Source organism: Rhinatrema bivittatum, chromosome 6 (assembly GCF_901001135.1).
Source record: "Rhinatrema bivittatum chromosome 6, aRhiBiv1.1, whole genome shotgun sequence".
NCBI classification, from domain to species: Eukaryota; Metazoa; Chordata; class Amphibia; order Gymnophiona; family Rhinatrematidae; genus Rhinatrema; species Rhinatrema bivittatum.
In genome coordinates this window covers 252,846,268-252,858,299 of record NC_042620.1, presented here as the reverse complement: position 1 = coordinate 252,858,299, position 12,032 = coordinate 252,846,268, and the positions used below count along the sequence as shown (strand labels likewise).

General features: G+C 47.6%; 1 protein-coding gene across 1 annotated transcript in view; it reads left to right on the top strand.

The window, feature by feature from the left end:
- SRCAP (Snf2 related CREBBP activator protein) overlaps positions 1-12,032 on the top strand; it is an 845,719-nt gene that overhangs the window by 447,400 nt on the left and 386,287 nt on the right. Inside the window, 1 exon segment of the mRNA XM_029606814.1 lies at positions 7,370-7,534. Coding sequence (XP_029462674.1) covers positions 7,370-7,534 — 165 coding nt within the window.

The window sequence follows — 12,032 nt, the reverse complement described above, 5'->3', positions numbered from 1 at the left end:
TCTTGTAGTACCCTTCGTGTACAGGTGGCGGCGATTGGTTGTTTGCGGGGTAAGGTTCGCGGTTCCTCCCTGGCCCTGCATCCCGATGTCTCTCGTTTTCTTCGGGGGGCTAAACATCTTCGTCCACCACTTCATCATCCATGTTCCTCCTGGAATCTTAATTGGGTCCTTTCTTCTTTGTCTACGGCTCCGTTCGAACCCTTAAAACGGTCTACTCTTAAGGATCTTACTTTAAAGACCGTTTTCCTGGTTGCGATTACCTCGGCTCGGAGAGTCTCGGAATTACAGGCTTTGTCTTGTCGGGAGCCATTCCTGCGGATTTCAGATACGGGAGTTTCCCTGCGGACGGTTCCGTCTTTTTTGCCAAAAGTGGTGTCACCGTTTCATTTGAACCAGTCTATTGAGCTTCCCGCTTTCGCAGGTGCTGAATATTCGGACCCGCAATGGAAAGAATTGCGGAAGTTGGATGTGCGGAGGGTTCTCCTCCGTTATCTAGAAGTCACTAACCCTTTCCGGGTGTCGGATCATCTCTTTGTTCTATTCTCGGGCCCAAAGAAAGGAGGCCCGGCTTCCAGGACGACAATCGCACGGTGGCTTAAAGAGGCCATCGGCTCAGCGTACGTGTTACGAGGCAAGCCTATCCCGAACGGTCTCAGGGCTCATTCGACAAGAGCTCATGCTGCGTCTTGGGCGGAATCTTCTCAGGTTTCGCCTCAAGAGATTTGTAGGGCAGCTACCTGGAAGTCCTTACATACCTTCATTAGACACTATCGGTTGGATGTTCAGGCTGCGAATTCTGGGGGTTTTGGAGAGAGGGTACTCCGAGCGGGACTCTCTGCTTCCCACCCTCGGTAATTTAGCTCTGGTACATCCCAGGTGTCCTGGACTGATCCTGGTACGTACAGGGAAAGGAAAATTAGTTTCTTACCTGATAATTTTCGTTCCTGTAGTACCAAGGATCAGTCCAGGATCCCGCCCGTACTGTTCTGAAGAAACGGAGAGTCCGCTCATTTCTTTGTTAACTATTCCGGTTATTGCTTCGTTCCCTCGTTTTGGGGTTCTGTTCCGGTTGGGGGTCCTTGAATGGCTCCCTGTTAAGGTTAGTTATTTAGTTTGGTTGTTCTATTTTTTTGTCTACTTTGACATTACGTATGACTGAGGGGCTGTGACTGGCACAGGAGCATATGTAGCTCCGCCCACAAGTTTTAATCTGTCTCCATCTACTGGTGCGGGGTCACAACCCAGGTGTCCTGGACTGATCCTTGGTACTACAGGAACGAAAATTATCAGGTAAGAAACTAATTTTCCTTTATTTAATTTAATGATACATTTACATGGGTATCTTAACTAAAAAGATGCTCCCAAAGACTGAGATTCCTGTCGCAAGGACAAAAAACCTTTTCTCCTCTCTTGAGTGGCCTTTGCTAAATCAGGAAAAATTAGAACAAACTGACCCATGAAATTGACTCCCATATTTTGAAAATAATTACGCATAACTAAGCCAAGATCCTTCTCATTAAATGAGACAAAGTGTTGCTCTTTCAAAGATCTCCATAATTGAGAACTTAACGCAGTTCCTGGAATCTTCTAAGTCCACTTGATGTTGTGCCTCAGCTTCTCTTGATCTTGTAAACAGAAGAAAATATACTTTGTTGAATGAGGAAATATCTTCTGTAGAAATTTTTAATATCTCAGTCATATATTTACGAAGCATAACATGATGCTGTTCTCCTATTATCCTTGGAAAGTTTAGAAATCTTAGATTTAAATGCCTTAGACGATTCTCAACAAATTCTACTTTCCTGTTTATAGCTATGCATTCCTGAATTATTGATGACTGGACCTTCTGGACATCTTTCACTTTTTCTTCCAAACCCAGAATCCTATTAAAGTGGTCTGTATATTGAGAATTATATTCCAGCGACAGAGTGTCCAACTTTAAGGATAACTGAGTTATTTGAGAAGAGCAGCCCTAAAATCAGGGCCCAGCGGAGCCACAATTTCCCAAAGAGAGTCTAGAGCAGACCTGGGCAAGGGGCGGCCCGCGGGCTGAATCCGGCCCGCCTACGGTCTGTGACCGGCCCGCCCACTGCTGAGAGCAGACGGGGAATGAGGCACACTGCCTTCCCTTGCAGAGGGAAGGCAGCAGTTCATTCTCCGCTCCCTCGCTCCCCGATTGGCCGGCCAATCGGGGAGCGAGGGAGTGGAGAATGAACTGTTTTTTGTTTTTTTTACAGCGTCCGGTGGGGGGGGAGGGAGTGACTCGAGCGAAGGCACGCTGCCCGATTGGCCGGTGCTGGGCAAGGCTTGCCCAGCACTGGCCAATCGGACAGCGTGCCTTCGCTAGAGTTTCTTTCCTACATATGTCACAGTTCCGCCTTTCGTGGTCTTTTTTCAGGGGTCCCCAACCACCGGTCCGCGGACCGGGACCGGGCCGTGGGAGTTTTTTGCCGGTCCGCGGCGCGCGCTCCCGGTCTCTCCCGCTGCCGTTGCCGCTGGGCTGTCAGCACGTTCAAGCCCAGTGGTAACGGCAGCGGTGTTAGAAGCTGTGGCACCCGCGGCTGGCCTTTTCTTCTTCCCGCGCCTGCACCCCCCCTCCCGTGACCCGGAACAGGAAGTGATACACGGAGCAGTGCGCGGGAAGGAGAAAGAGCTGTGCCGCGTCGGCTGCAGCGTTGGTCCCCGAGCAATTGAAGCAGCCGGTAATCGAGAAATGAGTCAGCAGCATGAGCCTCCCGCGGCCGATGGGATTCTTCTTTCTTGGCCTGCGGGGGCTGCTGCAGCTCCCATTTGTGCTCCAGGGGGTGAGGGGAAGAGGAAGTGAGTAAGAGAAAGAGTGAGAAGCAGCCAGCCAGCCAGCCTGTGTGTGATTGACTGGTCAGAGAGCTGATGTGTGTGTGTATGTGAGAGACAATGAAAGTGATTGCTCAGGGAGATGACTGATGTGTATGTGAGAGTATGAGACATTAGTCAGGGAGGTGACTGATGTGTGTGTGTGTGTGTATGTGTGTGTGTGTGTGAGAGAAAAAGCATGGAAGTGAGAAGTCTGGGTATGTGGGAAAGCATGAGCGTAAGAAGGCTGGAGTTGTGGGAGTGAGAAACCTGGGTGAGTGTGCATGCATGAGAGAGAGAGACTGCTTGGTAAGGTGACTGTGTGTGTGAGAGAAAAAGACTGGTGTGTGTGAATGTGAGAGAATGTGATTCAGGGAATGAGAAGCCTGTGCACATGGAGAGTGAGCATGGAAATGAGAGAGACTGGTGTGTGTGTAACAGAGAGAAAGTGATTATGGGAATGAGAAGCCTGTGCGTGTGAAGAGAGTGAGCATGAGAGTGAGAAACCTGGGTGTGTGTGAGACACAGCATGGGAGGGAGAAGCCTGTATATCTGAAAGAGAACTTGGGAGTGGGAAGCCTGTGTGTGTGTGTGTGTGTGTGCATGAGTGAGATCAGGTGACTGGTGTGTGTGTGTGTGTGTGTGAGAGAGAGAGAAAGTGATTATGGGAATGAGAAGCCTGTGCATGTGAAGAGAGTGAGCATGGGAGTGAGAAACCTGGGTGTGTGTGAGACACATCATGGGAGGGAGAAGCCTGTATATCTGAAAGAGAACATGGGAGTGAGAGACTGGTGTGTGTGTGTGTGTGTGAAAGAGAGAAAGAAAGTGATTATGGGAATGAGAAGCCTGTGCATGGGAGTGAGAGACTGGTGAGTGAGTGTGTGTGTGTGTGTGTGAGAGAGAGACAGAGAAAGTGATTATGAGAGTGAGAAGCCCATATATGTAAGTAGAACACGGGAGTGGGAAGCCTGTGTGTGTGTGTGTGTGTGTGTGTGTGTATGGCATGAGAGAAACTGTTCAGGAAGGTGACTGGTGTGTGTGTGCCAAAGACTGTTTGGGAGATGATTGGTGTGTGAGAGACAGAAACTGGTCATGGGGGCATGACTGATATGGTGTGTGTGTGTGAGAGACATGGGCACTAAGGAAGAGGACCATAAGTATAGAGCTTAGCTTCTACTGCTGCTTCTGGTGTGTGCCACGGCCTGCAGGGAAGGGGAGTAGGAGAGCTGCTGGACGGGGTAAGTAAAGGTGGCTTTAAGTTTATTTTTCTTGACTGCCATTTTAATTGTGTGATGTCTGCTTTTTTAAAATATTTTATTGGTGTTTGGAGAATGTTTAATAGTTTTTATGAGTTTTTAATTGTTGGATGTTATTCTGTTCATAGCTGTTTTGAAACATTTATTCTGCTTATTAGTATAGTTTTACAATTATTTCTGTGTGGGGATCTATAGTGCTTGCTAGTTCTGTTTTCCTAATAAGAGGTGTATTGGTTTTTAGGACCTGATTTAATATTTGTAGTGTTGCCTTTTCATAGATAGGGTTGCTCCTGTTTGAGTGTATTCCATAATACAGGTGTAACTGTGTGCGGATTAGTTTATGTGCATTACTACAGATCCTGGGAGTATGTTAGGTCGGTTCTGTGTCTGTTACCGAGAAGAGATATTTTGCTAGCATGTAAGCGTTTGTATCGGTCTTATTTGTTGTGTTTTCTCAGAGGACATGCATTGGTGGTAAACTGCTGTCTTTTCATAAGTAGGGCTATTGAGAACTGAGTTAATTATATTAGTCCGGCCCTCTAAAACCATCCCAATTTCTCATGCGGCCTCATGGGAAAATTAATTGCCCACCCCTGGTCTAGAGTCACCACTGCAGGCTTTGGAGGTGGAGATACCAGAGATAGAAGGCCAAAGTTGTTACTGGGGCTAAGGAAGGCTGCTTATTCAGTATAGAATTTAAAACAAACTCACCTATACCGAGATGGTCAGGACAGGGAGCAGTAATGGCAGCCTCTGAGCCCCCACTCGTTGCCATCGAGATTGATTGCCCAACTCCGCCCTCTGGGGCAACTCCCTCGATAGCAGGTCCCGCATTAGGTAAAGTCAGGCCTGCAAGCGCCGAGTCCAGAGGGAGCAAGTGAGAAAACGCCGGCAGTGTCTTTAAGGCGGGAGGGCTTAAAGAAATCTCCCCAGGTGAAATGGAAGCTCCTGTTCCGAATTTGTCAGCGGAGACCGCCGCTCCCAACGGCAGGATTGTAGCCAGTTCAGGGATGATTCGCTGCCCGGGAGGGAGAGAAGGTGCCGAGGGAAACACGCACACTTTCCCCTTGTACTTAGGAGGCATGTCATCAGCGGGAAAAGCAAAAATCCAAATCACAGCGTCGGATGAGATGAGCTGAAGCTATCGACTTGCCTCCATCTTGATTCCCCCCCCCCCCCCCCCCCCAGAACTCCTATGTCTGTTTTTGTAGTATCTTATGTCATGGAGTTTGAACCTGCTGCTCACTGCCTTAATGAAACCCTCTTTTGAGACTAAGGGCAGCGACTTCTCTCTATCCCTTTAAACTTGAAGTTGTTTTTTGGTTAAGTATTCTGCCAAAAAAGTGATTGAATTGAGGGTTCTGTCTTCATCTTCTCCATTTTTCCAGTTTATTTACTGATAAGTGGCCTAGTTAAAGTTCAGAATTTTTTCCAAAAATCTCATGTTTTTCACATTAATCAAGATGATTCTCCTTATACCATGTCTGAAACCTACCAAATCTTAATGAAAAGAAGTTTTTACTTTCTGGTTATTAAGAGCATTAAAATTGTTTGGAGAAGACATTTTTTCTGAAAGTCAAAACAGTTTTTGTTTTGTGGCTGGTATGAAATATAAAACCTTCTGTTCTTAAACCTGTTGCTTAATGGACTCATTGTTATGCTTTGAAGTTACAAAAGAAATCCCATCTGGTTTTCAGAGGTACCTTCCAGTTGTGGTTTGTTTATAGGTTATGATGTATTAAGAAAACTAATAAAAAAATGAAACATAAACTTGTGTTAAGATTGGTGAGAAAAGATAACCCTCTAGTTTTTTTGGTATATATGTTTAGCTAAGTACTCAAATTGGTGGGTATAATTTTGTGGTGCAGTTAGAGGAGGAGGAGAAGCTGAGGGACTTTTGCTTTAGTAGCCCCTAGTGACAACTCTGGTTTAATACATTGCGTATACTCATCAGTAATAATTGAAGTTATTGAAAGAAAATTGACAGGTAAGAGTGTTGCTTTTTCTCTTTCTTTTCATTCATTTTAAATAGATTTTATTAGTATGTGTTGCCAAGGTAATATATTAAGTAATGGTAGTGGTCACTACTGTCTGTGGATATAGGTTATTTTTCTGGCATGATGCTAGATTGCAAAATACTTTATGCAGTGTGCACTGTTCCTGCATTTCCAAGGATTATAGTTTTCCTCTTATTTGAAATCTCTTATTTTCTGTCAGGTTTACAAATTATGCATTTCTTGTATTTTGACAAATCCAACAACCCCAATCACAGAGGAACTTCTTTCAATAAACACTCTCCAAATTATTTAGGGAAATTGTATCAGAAAAGCAATGTGCTCTTGTATTTTGCACATTTCTGGAAGAAATGCATTTGTTTGTGTTTCTCCCTTCTTGCGTTGCATGCAGAGTTTGGCTGCTTGGGGTTTCCATTTTGATATTTATTCACATTTATATGCTGCCAATGCCGAGACTCAAGACTGCTTACAGCAGAACATATACAATGTTTCAAGAATTTAAAAATCAAACTAACCAATTAATCAAACAGAATTTTCTGCTATCTAGTCCCTCTGCCACTAGTTCAAGAAAAAAGTCTGAATAACAGAGATTTTAGTAAGCTTTTGAATGACTTCATACACTCTACCCTTAATTGCTGTGGGAAAGAGTTCCAGAGCATCAGTGCAGCTATTGAGAAGGTCATGTCGGCAAGTCTTGTCTGCCGAGTGGTGGGCACATCCAGCAGAGCTCTCTGTGATGAACTTAGGATCCTCTGACTATAAATTCACAACATCATGTTTATCCAAGGAAGTGAATAGGTAGCCAATCAGTATGACTGTTTTATATTTCACCCTCCACTTGAAGTTTCTATTTCTTTGTAGCCACTTATTTTTGTGGTTGGAAAAGGTTTGGGTTTTGTGTTATGGTGAAGTATTCTGCTAGCATATGGTTTCAGTGTAGGGATTTATAGCAATGTACCTCGTTTTGTTTTTCTAATCTGCACCTCCCAACGGGGTGGTACAGTAGAGCACCTTTTATCCGGAATGGTTGGGATCAGGCTTGTTTAAATAATGAGAGTTTCTGTGGATAATGGAACCTATCGAGCAAACCAGTTTTCAGATGTTACGTTTTTCCCAGATAATAGACTGAGTTGAAGTCCATGATTTTTATTTTCAGATAAAGGCACTTCAGATATAAGGTGCTTTACTGTATATTGGTGTGTTTGGGTGTACTATAATAGTTGGATTGCTCACAAACTACTTCCCTCTTTCTATGTGTCTATGCAGCTGGTGAGGTAGTCAGCATTGCACAGCTTGCATCCCTGGCAAACAAACCCCTCCAGGGAACACAGGGCAACAAACCCATCACGTTCCAGCTGCAGGGCAACAAATTGACTCTGACAGGAACTCAAGTGCGCCATGTCACTATGGGCCTGCCTCGGCAACTGCAAGGTAAGCAGCTAGGTTTTCAATCTTCTACTTCTCCCCCCTTCAGCCTAGTTCCTGTTCTCTGTGGTGCCTCACTGCCCATCTTCATCTACTATTGCGCATATTCTGATTCAAGAGATGTCTCTCTTGTGCATGTGTCTGCCTTGTTGGGCTATGTTGCGTATCATACTGTTCTGTTCTCCTTTAATTCTTCTTGGTTGTCTATCTGCTCTTTGCCATCTCTCCCTCTTGTTCTTTATCTTTCTCCTTATCTTTTTTTCTTTTAGTCTCTACTTGCCTGTATTCCTCTCTTCTTTTTTGGATCCTTTTTAGGCGCATTTCGCTATAGCAAGAATGCATATTGTGGAAGATTTGTCCATCTGTCTGTCCGTATGCATTATGAGTGCACATACGCAGCCATGAACTCTTAATGAAGGGACCTTGCATGTCAGGTAGCAAGGATCTGGAAGGAGAGCAGGCTGAGCACCAGAATCTGTGGTGGTGGCACCACCGCCACCATTCTCCATCTCTCACCCCATAGCAGTTTCATTGGAAAAACAAGAGGAACAATGGCCATTCATGCTCCCTAGGTCTTCTGATACATAGACATTTGTAGAGGGTACATGCAAGAGGTGAGCTAGTAGTAACATGCTGCTGAACACTGCTTCTAGCAGGCACTTTACAACTGGTTACTCTTGCTATCTCTTCTTTCTTTATCGAGACTGGTCCAGATGCATGGAGAACTGTTTTGCTGACATCACCTTTGATAGGGTATTCTGCCAGCTGCAGCTCTTTAATATTCTCTGTCTCCAGAAATGCTATATGTGCAAGTTCCATGCAGCTGGAAAGGTTGGATAAAAGTCGTTCCTGGGGGGGGGGGGGGGGGGGGGGGGGGGGGCTTTGGATGACTGATTCCCCTTTAGTCAAGTAAGTCTTACCCAGGTAGGTCCAAATAGTGGGTCAGTGGCCCCTGACTGAGATTGTCCCACCAGCTCTGGAGGGATGGTAGTGGATAGTCGGATTAGTCTGATTTCCTAACTCTTCCTTTCTTAGTTAAAAATAAATTTTAAGTGCTGTGATTTTTTTTTTTTGTCAGGATGAGCATTGCACCCTGAAACTTTCCATAGTTAAAATAAAGGCAGATAAAAAGGAACAAAACAGTATTGGGATGGTAAACTCTTCTTTCATTTTCCCAATGCTGGAGTTTGGGTTAGCATAGTCAGACAGCATTCCTGCGGCCCTGCAGTGGCCTGTTTGTTCTACTGTGTGGTGAGACAGCTCCAGAGCCTAGCACAACCATATGATGCAGTCATCATATCCCTGACAGAGCATGGGAAGTGCTGTCTAGCCTGCTGGACCAACAAAGGTATGGCCAGGGAGTGGGTGGGGAGTGTCAGGTAAAAATATTGCATTTCCTAGCGTGTAGCAGATGGATTCAGGACCAATGGGTATAGTGTGCTCCTGCTAGCAGTTGGAGATGGGGTCAGATTTCAATCTGACGTCTGCACCAGTACATATAACCGTGCAGGAAGCTCTGCTCTTCAGTATTTTCTGTCTCCATAGCAGTTCGGGAGTCTATACCCCAAACGAGGTCCCTGGGGAACGCAGCGGCCTTTAATCTACACCCAGGATCCTTCTCCTGGGTAGAATTCTTTAAGGGTCTACACACCTTTGTCCACATGCAACCGCCACCGATGGCATAAACACATCCGCCACCAGAGGACCCTTGCCTCCCAGGGCCCTCCAGGCCTTCCAGTGATGTGCTCCCCCCGGCCAAAAGCCTTTCCATAGGGAACACGGACACCTCAGACGAGGATCAAGACCCCCTGGAGGAAGGGGAAATACCTCCAGGAATGGAACCTTACCGAGCCATGAGGCGTTTCTTCTCCAAAGATGATATACCAGATCTCGTGGCTCTCAGCTTGAAGGAGCTCGCCATTCCAGGCACAAATGCCACAGAGGAACCAAAGATGAATCCTGTCCTAGAAGGGCTCTGTCAGGCCTCCCACCATTTCCCCTTGCTGCAAGCCGTACAACAGCTGATCAACTTGGAATGGGATGCCCCGGAGACCAGTTTCAAAGGGGGGGGGAGGGGCGGGCCTGGGCCCTGGAAGCCCTATATCCACTGGAACCCTCAGCCAAAGATCTACTAGTGTTCCCCAAAGTGGACGCCATGGTCTGCGCAGTCACAAAGCGCACTACCATCCCAGTTGAGGGAGGAGCGGCACTCAAGGATGCCCAGGACAGACGTCTGGAATCCATCCTTAAACAGTCATTCAACATACCAGCTATGTCACTAAAGATTGCTACCTGCTGTGCCGTGGTAACACGTGCCTGCTTATCCATGACCAGGAATGCCGCCACACCTGGCAAAGCACTAGAACCAGCGGTATCCATCCTCATGGATGCGACCTCTGACCTGGTACACACCTCAGCCAGGGAAGTCTCTCATCAGAAGTGGCAGCCAGAAGGCAACTCTTGCTCCGAAGTTGGTCAGCCGACGCGACTTCCAAGACAAAACTCACAAGAATGCCCTTTAAAGGAGCCCTCCTGTTCGGAAGCGAACTGGAGAAGTTAGCTGACAAATGGGGTGAATCCCCGGTACCTCGGCTACCGGAAGACAAGAACAAAAGCCAACGCCCCTCTCCCCGATTACTTAGGGGCAGAGGATCACAGCACTTCAGACCCAACAAGAGTACATACCAAGCCCCTCGCCCCACAGGCAGGGCCAGTCCTTTCGGAACAAACATAAGAGGAAAACCAGCTCTGGCACAGGCCCCAGCCGCACCTCACAATGAGAATCAGCCAACCCATCCACAGGAAGAAGCCATAGGGGACAGGCTTGCCCTATTCTACCAAAGATGGGTTGAGATAACAGCGGACAAGTGGGTCCTGACCATCATTCGAGAGGGATACTATCTTGACTTCCACAACATCCCTCTGGACAAGTTTGTGAAATCTCCTTGCCAGGCACCCTCCAAGAGGACGACAGTGGAAACCACACTGGCCAAATTGCTCGCCCTAAAGGCCATAACACCGGTGCCCACGCAACAACAAAAGACTGGCACTATTCCATCTATTTTATCGTCCCCCAAGAAAGAGGGAACCTTCCAGCCCATCCTGGACCTCAAGTCGGTCAACCGCTACCTGAGGGTACCACACTTCGCATGGAAACCCTGCGCTCGGTTATGAGGGCGATACAGCCGGGAGAATTCCTTACATCCCTAGACATGTCAGAAGCCTACCTGCACATTCCAGTCCATCACGAGCATCAGCGCTTCCTACGCTTCACCAGTTCCGGGTGCAACCCTTCGGGCAAGCCACAGCCCCCCGCATGTTCACCAAAATCATGGTGGTAGTAGCGGCGACACTGAGGAAAGAAAGAATCCTCGCACATCCATATCTGGATGATTGGCTGATCAGGGCAAAATCTCCAGACGAAAGTTGCCAGGCAGCCACCAGTGTCAAGACTCTACTGGGGAGCCTCGGGAGGGTCGTCAGCACAAACAAGAGTGGACTGCAGTCCTCCCAATCTCTAGAATACCTGGGAGTCTGGTTCGACACCAAACAATACAAGGTCGTTCTTCCCCCTAAAAGAGAAGAAAGCTGATGAACCAATTGCGAAACCTGCTAGGAGGACCCCGCCCCAAAGTATGGGACTACCTCCAAGTCCTCGGCCTCATGACATCAACCCTGGAAGTGGTCCCATGGGCAAGAGCCCACATGCGACCACTACAGTGCTCCCTGCTGTCACGATGGAACCCGATGTCCCAGGACTACTCCATTCACCTCCAGCTCCCAGAGGAAGTGCGGAACCAGCTCCAGTGGTGGCTACAAGAAGACCATCTAAGCAAGGGAGTAAGGCTAACTCCACCAACCTGGCTCTTGCTCACCACAGATGCGAGCCTACGAGAGTGGGGAGCCCACTGCCAGGAACTGACAGCCCAGGGGCAATGGAACAAGGAAGAGTCGGGTTGGAACATCAACCGACTGGAAGCCCGGGCAGTCAGACTAGCCTGCCTATGGGTCCATCACAGACTCCAGGGCAAATCTGTCAGTCATGTCAGACAACGCCACAACAGTTGCCTACATCAACCGCCAGGGAGGAACCAGAAGCCAACAGGTGTCCCTGGAAATAGATTACTTAATGGCTTGGGCGGAAGCAAACCTACAAGGGATCTCAGCCGCCCACATCACGAGAAAAGTCAACGTCGCTGTGGACTATCTCAGCAGAGAGAGTCTAGAACCAGGGGAATGGATGCTGTCGTCCACAGCCTTCCAGTTGATAGTAAACCGCTGAGGAACCCCAGTCATGGATCTCCTGGCAACCCGGTCCAACGCCCGAGTACCCAGCTTCTTCAGTCGCAGACAAGAACCACAATCCCAAGGGATCGATGCCCTCGTCTAGACCTGGCCACAGGAAAGACCTGCTATACGCCTTTCCCCTGTGGCCCCTACTGGGTGGGATCATCCGCAAGATAGAACACCACAGGGGGATAGTACTTCTGGTAGTTCCGGACTG